This window comes from Vigna unguiculata, chromosome 1 (genome assembly GCF_037176805.1).
Source record: "Vigna unguiculata cultivar grain cowpea cultivar isolate G323 ecotype 2 chromosome 1, ASM3717680v1, whole genome shotgun sequence".
NCBI lineage: Eukaryota > Viridiplantae > Streptophyta > Magnoliopsida > Fabales > Fabaceae > Vigna > Vigna unguiculata.
In genome coordinates this window covers 44,778,525-44,788,086 of record NC_140792.1, presented here as the reverse complement: position 1 = coordinate 44,788,086, position 9,562 = coordinate 44,778,525, and the positions used below count along the sequence as shown (strand labels likewise).

Sequence of the window (9,562 nt, the reverse complement as noted above, 5' to 3'; positions counted from 1 at the left end):
AAAACGGGGACGGGTTCGGATAATACTCACGGGGACGGGTTTATTTGCCATCTCTATATAAGGGTAGGTGTTTTTTGAATTTTTTTTAAAATTATATGTATTTTTAAATTCTTTAAATTATATGTCTTTTTTCAAAATTGAGTAGTAGTATATTGAAAAAATAATTAAAATTAAATTAAGTATTTTTTATTTCTTTTATAAATTTAAAATTGAGTAGTAGTACATTGAAAAATTAATTAAAGTTAAATTAGGTATTTTTAATTTTTTTTATAAAATGCAACATTTAATGTTAATAAATAATAGAACATAAAATTAAATATAATAAAAAAATTATTAAGATATTTTTTATATTTTTATTATTATTTTTAAAAATTTTTACATGTTGTACTCATCTTTTATACTTATATGTTTTTTTTTACGGAAAGAAAAAAGAAAAATTAGACAAAAACTAATTATTTCTGTCATTATTTCTCCATTATTACTGCCATCATTTTTCAAATCTTCTGTTCATTCTTAAAGAAGAAACAAGCAAAAGAAGAAACAAGCAATTATCTCTTGTATCACGCGAAATATTTATATAATATTTAACATTATGTTTTATCCTGTAACTTTTTTATATTTATTTTTTTATATTAATAAAAAAATAAATATTGTATTATGTGATTTTTTATAATCGATTTTTAATTATGACTTGAATATCATAATTTTTTTTAGTAATTATATTTTCAAATTTTTTATTAAATTATGATAAGTTATTTTTTAGTCTTAAATATTTTTTTTAAATAGGTATTTTGATTAAAGACAAAAAAATAAATTTATTTTTTAAAATTGATAAAATAAAATACCGGTAAAGATAAAAATATTGATAAAATGATTATTCTATGGCATAATAATGAAATGAAAATTTATAAAGAATATGTACGTTAATAAAATGAAATGTGTCCTTCCAACATAATATTAATAAATTTTCATACAAAAAAAAAGAATCTACATTACATTTAATATAGATACATGTTTCTACAAAAAAGTACATAATATAGAAAAGGACTATCTTATTATCTTTTATGTCATCTTTAGTTTTCGAGATTTTAGTTAAAGTCTCTTTTAACTTTGTGTCAAGTAGTAATGCTTTGTTTTTTATTAAAATAGTTATTTTCTCTTTTCAGTTTCAGAATTAATTAATTTTATTATTACATATACTTAGTCAGACCGGTGTACGTGAGCGGAAAAAATAAGTTAATTTCTTAAATAACAGATAAAAAAATGAAAAAAACCGGACAAAGAAAGGTGACGCTGGGAGCTATTTATATAGTTCTTGACAGCGGAAGAACAATAACAAAAAAAACCATCTCCTTCATTCCTATTTTGTCTTGTCTCATCCCCACAGAATATATCGCTCACTTACACTCATCTCCCAAAGTATATGTATGTCTCATTCCCAAACACTATCCTCTCACTATGTTAATAATTTGCGTTCCTATATATAAATAAGAGACATAATGGATGTTAACAAGAAGAAATCACGGTCCGCAGAAGAGGTGAAGAATAGTGAAGACACTAGAAAAGGTCCATGGAGCGTTGAAGAGGACGCTCTTCTCCAAAATTACGTCGCCACCCACGGCGACGGTCGCTGGAATTCCGTCGCACGCTGTGCAGGCACTTATTACTCTCTCCATATACGCTATCAAACTAAACACTCTCAGCATTGTGGATTCTAAAATAGATCAAGTTATTATCTTGTTAATAATGTAAAATTAAACGTGTGCAGGCCTCAAGAGATCAGGGAAAAGTTGCAGGCTGAGATGGTTAAACTACTTGCGGCCCGATGTTCGTCGTGGAAATATAACACTCCAGGAACAGATAACCATTCTGGACCTTCACTCTCGGTGGGGCAATAGGTAAATTAACTGGAACATGTTCTCGGTTAATATATTCTTGTTCTTTTTTTTTTTTTTTCATTTGCGAGTTAGTGGATAACATGGAATAAAAACTGAGAAATCCGCACGAAGACGCTAATTAGTGCGCTATATAATATGTCGTAGGTGGTCGAAAATTGCTCGGCATCTTCCCGGTAGAACGGACAACGAAATAAAGAATTATTGGAGGACTCGTGTGCTTAAGCAAGCAAGGAATCTGAAGTGTGACGTCGACAGTGAACAGTTCAAAGATGCCTTACGTTACGTGTGGATGCCCCGTTTGATTGAGCGGATTCAACCGTCATCGGAAACTCACGACCCGCTCCATGTGTCCCCCTCCGAACTTTACCCGAACCCAACCCCTCCGCTCCATCACCAAAACGGGTTCCACGGTTCGTGTTCAGGTTCCAATGCCTTGGAATCATCAAGTGCCAAGTCTGAAGATTTGGGTCATAATGTTTCAGTTCCGGGCTTGTGTGAAAATTTGAATGACCGAGACATGGCACGGGGGAATATGACGCTACCTTTTGGTGGTGGGGACTCAATGGAGAGTTTGTGGGATGATGAGAATCTGTGGCTTATGCAGCAACTTTGTGATGATCTGGAAATTAAAGACAATTTCCTTGCGTGACGCAAGTTAAAGCCAGAGAAAGCAGACAAGTGTGTCTGTGTGTGCTAATTCGGTGACTTTGACGTACAAATTCGCAGGTGAAACTGCGTAAGGGTCAGTTCCATGAGCTTGTCCTAGAGATGAAAAATACATGCACTTTGGCTTTTCCTTTACTTTTTTAACTAATAAAAGTAAGCTTCTTTCTCATTGTTATTCGGTCTCTGCTATTTTGTAGTTAGAGAGATCGTGAAAGAGAAGGGAGTTGGAGTTGCTTTTACATTTACATTTTCATTTTTCATGTTGCTTTATGCATGGTCACGCTTGTGCTTGACATTTGATTCAGCGAGAAGGTAGTTAAAAGTTCGAAAATCCAGAAGGATATTGTCTCGATAAATTTCATGATGTCGCTCCCATGAAAGAACATGAATTTTAGTCTTTGTCGTTGTGGAAACAGGCTAAACTCAAATCAGCATCAGTTCATTTACGATGCACTGCGTTTGAAAGGACGTTTATAAAATTAATTTAAGCGTAAATTACCGTAAACTTTGTTCTGCTTATCATCTCGTTTTAAGTCGACGTGATTTGTGTTTTGTTGCTTAATATTATGAAAACAAGTTAGAAATAAAACTCAGGATAACTTTTTTATCCAATCAAATGCTATCTAATTTTGGACTGGTAACTTATATTCAACATAGAACCAAGCACGGAAAAGTTTACTTAAAATCATATAACTGAGATTTCGTATTATAATGAAAACTTCAACATAAAAAAGAAAAAGCATTCTTACGACTTTAAAAAACTGAGAGAGAGCAAAACTGATAGCATTTGAGCCACTATAAGAAATAGAGATCAAATTATGTTTAATTCACATGGAAGTCTTTTCAATAATAATATTCCTTAATAATTGTATGCACATGTACATTTTTTTTCCACTTTTTACAAACCGATACCTTTCTTTTGTTTCATTTTCTTATTAATCAAGCAACCTTTCCATTCTACAAGAAAATAAACAAAAGAGTGATGATAGAAAATTTAACAAAAAAAATACATCAAATACTATAGAAATATGAATAAATACACTATAACTCAATAGCAAGACGAGAGATGGTACTAAAATGCAAATTTCTCCGTTCAATAAAAGTAGTTTTATGAATAAACCTTAAAGAGTATGCCTAATTTATAATTGTAAAAGTAACTTCCTTGATTAATTTTTTCAAATCATTCTTAAGAAATGTTAATTCATTAACATGAGTTGTTGTCGTTTCCAAGTCCAAGATGTAGAGGACATAAAATATCAATTAATTGACTTGTCATTACCACTAAAAAGGTTAGATTGGGTATGGATAGTGTCTATTGAATTCTTTATTGGTTGTTCTGTGTTTCTTCTGCTGTGTCTTCAAAATATACTGATGGACAATCATTTCGATGTTTTACAATATATTAAAAAATAAATAAAATACCAACAAGAGTATATTTTAAGAGCACAACAAAAGACAGTATAAGAAAAATCACTAGAGGATTTGGACTCGTGCCTACCGCTTTCTTTTGTAAAAATATATGTTATATATATATATATATATATATATATATATATGGCTATCCATTAATTACTGTCGATATTTTTATATTTTAAAATTTTAAATGAAATTATTTAAATATAAAACTTTTAAATATAGATTTAGTCTAATGTTATGTTTAAGTTTCATTAAATTTTTTTAATAATTTAAAAGTTATTTAAAATTAATGTTATGTTTGAGTAATTATTATTTTTCATATTAAAAAATACACTTTAAATATATAAAATATGGAATTAAATAAATATATATTTGGCTATAACTTATAATTTACATTCTAATTATATAACGTAAATGAATATATCATACTTGACAATAACCAAAATCAGATTGTAAATTTTGAGTAGCGATGTTGTGTTTGTTCCATTCATTTAGGAGAGGTGTGAAAGCAATGAATTAGAATAGTGTTGATAAGAAGACATCTAATGTTTTGGCGACCAAATTGTCCCTACCATGGATCATCCTGTCACAACACTTGCGCGTGCTTCACCTTTTCATTACATATACATTTTCTCAACCTCAACTCTTTTTAATACATGCAATGCATAGAGAAGTGATGTGCACATTCACTTGCATTGAACATTCAAATCACTACGATTCTCATGCCGATCTTACTACGTCCTTTTCTTTGCACATCCCTGTGCTAAGCACAAACTATTTTTGTTGTTGTGTACGACCGACATGTTTCTATAAGATCCTAATTTCTTCTATCTTTCGTCCGAGATGTTTTTTTCTTAATTTTTGTTCGAGTTATTTTCTTTACTGAATTGAGGTTTAATTTCTCAATATGAGATATTATGTGTATATACTTTTTTATTTTAGAGATGTTTAAAAAATGTATATCATATTAATTTTCATATGGTAACGTTAGCTTGTTGTATTATTGATGATAAATACAGGTTGAGATGATCTTGGTTCCATTCTTAGTCATGTATTGTACAATTTTTATTTGTATAATACCATTTTTTATTAAACACTAACCGTATCCTTATCTCAGTGTCAAATAAGACCATCGTTGAATTTTATTTGTATATTGATGTTCAATTTCAGAATTACTAATTAAATTAAAAAAATATATTATAAGTTTATTTATTCGGTGATAATAATTCCAATATGTTGAATTATAACATAATCTTTAAAAATCATTAGTAGATTCTGGCAATAGTGTTTTCTGTTTTGTAATTGATACAAATTTGCCAGCAGCAGTGTGAACAATTATCTTTTCCTTTATTTTGGTATAGCATTTGCTTATGTTTCAAAATATTATATATGGAAGGCCCAAGTTATATTATACCTCTATTGTTTGATTCGATAATGATATCTTAATCCATAATTTTTGATTCATTATTTTTTAATTTTTTTTAGTAAAATGATGTGATTATGTAAGGGTAATTATATCTTAAATTACATGTTTCTTTTTTGCCGTGTGTATTGGAAGAATAATATAGGAGTTTGATATTAGAGAGATCAAATAATGAAGATTAAGCTCACAACACTAATTTAGTTATGTTAAAGACTGAAATCACATAAAGAAAATGATGATTTTTTTAAGGTTGGTAGGAGGATGGGTCGGGTATTATTTAGACAAACTTATTATCCATCTCATTAAAATAAAATATTGAGTTGAGTTTAATTTTTCTTTTTTTATGTTAAATTCAACGACAGAATTGAATTTGATTTGATCAATTAGTTTAAAATTGTAATTTGAAGGTATCAATTTAATTATAAAAACCATTTTTTTTTGGAAGAATTAAAAGACTTCAAACAAATTAGTAAATCAAGTGATGAAAGTATTATCTAAACTAATTCAAAATTAAAAGAAAAAACATAGTAAAATTTGTTTCACAGATGTTTTTCGTTTTTTTTAATAAAATCTTCATAATATAATAGTAATGCCTAATCTGAACTTATCAAGAATTTTGAATTATTCAAATTAAACTTATTATTCAACCTCAACCTATATAAAGATAAAACAAGTTGGAAGAAATATAATCTAAAAACAAGTTGCAATAATTTCTTGAAAAAATCTTTTAAAAACATAACTGATAAATTTGTATTTGTAGGTAAGGTATTGATGGAATTTAACGGTAAAGTTATACACAAATGGATGAAATAAGATAACTTTTTCTCCTTAATACAATAAATTCGCAAACACCCAAACTACAGGGTAATTGTTAATATACACGTACAGTGTCTTTGATTTTGTGTTTATTTTTTATCTTATTCTTCTTTATATATATATATATATATATATATATATATATATATATATATATATATTTCTTTCATTTACTGCATATCGAGTAACTTTTCAATTTATTTTAATTTTTCATTTTCCACTCGCATATTTTAAAAAAGAAAAAAAAATGCACAGTGATAGTTTTCATTTGAAACACGCAACGGAACCACTTGTTCGGTGCCCTGCTATTAATTTAAGAATTTCAGTTTGGTATCTTCTTTCAATTTTTAAGATTAAATATCTTTTCATCTCTATTTTCTTTGTGAAAATAATAAATAATTTTTCTTTAGAGATTTAGTTCGATTTAGTGTAAAAAACAAGTTTCAAATATTAAATAAGCATAAAAAATTTATATTAAAAACCTAAATTCACGTGTATTATTAAATATGAAAGACTAACTTGTCCAAAATTTCAAAGATAGATCACTTTTAATTTATTACATTTAAAATTAACTGTCAAAAACATATTTAACATTGTTTAAATAATATATTATGTAAAAAATATATATAATTCTGAAAAATACTTGAAAGTTAAAAAGTATGTGCTATTTATTTTAAATGACAAAGTTAGACAAATTATATTTAGGAAAAAGTAATTATGCATTTCAATATTTATTAAATAAAATGAATTTTTATTTATTTGTAGATAAACTTATTTAGTTAAAATTTAAAAAAAATAGTTAAAAATTTATTATTAATGTATAAAATAAGGGTGTTGTGTTACAATTAGAATGAATAGACTCTCGTGTAATTTCCTTATACATTCCCTTACTATGCGTAGATAATAAATTATAACGACTTTATAGTTATGCTTAATTTAGAAATATTATTTTGACTATTTAAAAACGGTTAGTCAAGATATTCCGTTACATATAAATCTAATATTATTAAACCAACATGTTATTAGCATTTAAATATTACATGGCTAATTTAAGTAAATAACCTTTGACGCAGGGTAAAAATGAAAAGATATGTAGAAATGAGTGTACGTTAAAGTGGTGACAGCATAATTTTGGTTCAATGGATGTAGATCCCAAGCACACACTTGGTTTATTTTTACTGTGTTCATGCACAGCACACATGGGAACATATCCTTTGCGTAGAATGTGTCAAATCCATTATTCATTTATCTCTTCAGAATACAAAGTGCAATGATGCGGAAACAACTCAATAGAATAAGATTAGAATAAAATATAGTTTTATTTCTCTGTGATTTCAGTAATTCATTTTTTTTCCTCAAAATATTTTCGTCAAATTTTCGTAGAATAAATCAAGTAGGATGAATAAATATATAAGATTCACAGAAATTTTTTTGACCAAGAGAATATTTCGACTAACTTTTGTTTAGATAATGGCATTTGTTCTCAATGAACTTTGGTGCTCATTCATTCGCAGGTTGACCATTATATTCAGCTCCAAAATCTCATTTTTCTATCATATTAAACATTTGGAAGAACATTCCACAGAACCATATTGTTGAATAATGTTATAGGCATAGATTTCCTATGAATAAGACATTTTATGAATGTTTTTCAAAGCCATAAAAGACATTACACTTTGCTTAGTTGGATGGATGATTGAGTCGACTAATTTTAGACTAACATGCTTGCTTTATTAAGTTTAATCGAAACTATAAGGTTATAATCTTAAACAAAATATAATACTCAAGTATTGTATTGTTAGAAGTGAACTTTAAACCTAACTCAACCCCACAAAATCAACTTTTAAAGTGAGGTTTGCACCTCACTTATATATTATGAAATAGTTTTATCTCTAGTCAATGTGGGACTTTCAACGTATATATACTAAAAAACCATGTTTTTGTTTGTAGAGAACATTATCCTCAAATGTTTTATTGTGTGACAGGTTTAAAGATTAAACCCCAAACACTACCACAAACTGTGAAAGGTGTGGATGGGGTCGACCACAACTCACAGTTGCTTATACGTTTGTTAAACCTATATGCTTTTTAACGTGGAAAAGAAGAGTTTTGGTAAATGAAGCAAGAATTGTGTTGCATGTGTGATTCCTTTAATATGTTAATATGTTTCATTAGGAAAGTTGACCTCTTCTTTTGTCGCTTTTAAACATTGTTTTTGTGCTGAGAATGATATTTAGCACTTCTCACACGATGGCTCCATGGCCTCCATAGCTCACTTTTTAGTGCTATTGCATTTGAAATTAAATTTTGAGTATTTTTTCAACACATGGAGTGTACATTCGGATGTTAATTCATAAACTCTTACATTTTTAAGTTTATTACTATGGGAATAAAAGTTTTAAAACATAAGGAATTGTTTAGTTTAATAAAACGTTTTTTTATTTTATATATTTTTAATTAAGCTTACTTATAGTTTAGTTTAAAAGCATTCTAGTTTATTGACTTTTCTCCTGAACCTTCTTTAGCACAATATCAATTTTTTTCTCATTATTTTTACTTTGAAATGATTGATTTTAAATTATTTTTTATCTCTTTAAAAACCCTATTAAATATAAAACAGATTAAGCAACTTCTCATCTGTATACAATCGCTGCAAAAATTATTATTAAAATAGTTTTTGAAATATAAGTTTCTGATATACATTTCATATCTTTTTCATTTCTATTATTTGTAAAATAATGTTGCGTTCATATTTACGTCTCTCATGTCTATTCAACGTATTTAAGTGATATTATATAGTTTCATCTTAAAAAGTGTTATTAAGTTTAAAAAAACCAAGAAAACATTTCATTTTAGGACCTTTTTCTCTTACTTCCAACAATTTTATTAGTACACTTTCTATGCGTTTGCGCGTCTATTTTATAATAGGTTTTCTGGAATGTAATTTTCACATTCTATGAAGCTAAGTCAGAAATGCATGGGGTGTCATAAGAAAATGTATTGATCCTGAGGAGTTGGACTCTTCTTTTTGGTCTAAAGAAAAACAAGCGAATGATTGAGCCCGGCCCACTCATCTCTAAAACGAGGTTTTATTTCTTAGAAACGACGGCGTATGGTTCGTTTTTCTCGTTTTTTCAGAAACCCTAATATGTTTCCTATAAATCCAGAATGTGCAAACGATTCTCTTGAGCTTCACACATTTCTGCCTCGGAGAACTCGGCGACACCCTATCGGAGTAATAGTTCGTCTGATCTAATTTTACATGACATCTTTTGTTTGTTTTCATTATTCAATACTCGATTTACGTTTTATTTTGCGATGAATCTTTATACAAATCGTATAA

At 28.0% G+C, this 9,562-nt stretch overlaps 1 protein-coding gene across 1 annotated transcript; it reads left to right on the top strand.

Moving 5' to 3' along the window:
- The first annotated feature begins 1,318 nt into the window (after nucleotides 1–1,318).
- LOC114180991 (transcription factor MYB2-like) lies at nucleotides 1,319–2,991 on the top strand. Its single transcript, XM_028067302.2, has 3 exons — nucleotides 1,319–1,656; nucleotides 1,769–1,898; nucleotides 2,043–2,991. The coding sequence occupies exons 1-3, from the start codon at nucleotides 1,500–1,502 to the stop codon at nucleotides 2,545–2,547; spliced, it is 792 nt and encodes a 263-aa protein (XP_027923103.1). The 5' UTR covers nucleotides 1,319–1,499; the 3' UTR covers nucleotides 2,548–2,991.
- The last annotated feature ends 6,571 nt before the right edge of the window (nucleotides 2,992–9,562 follow it).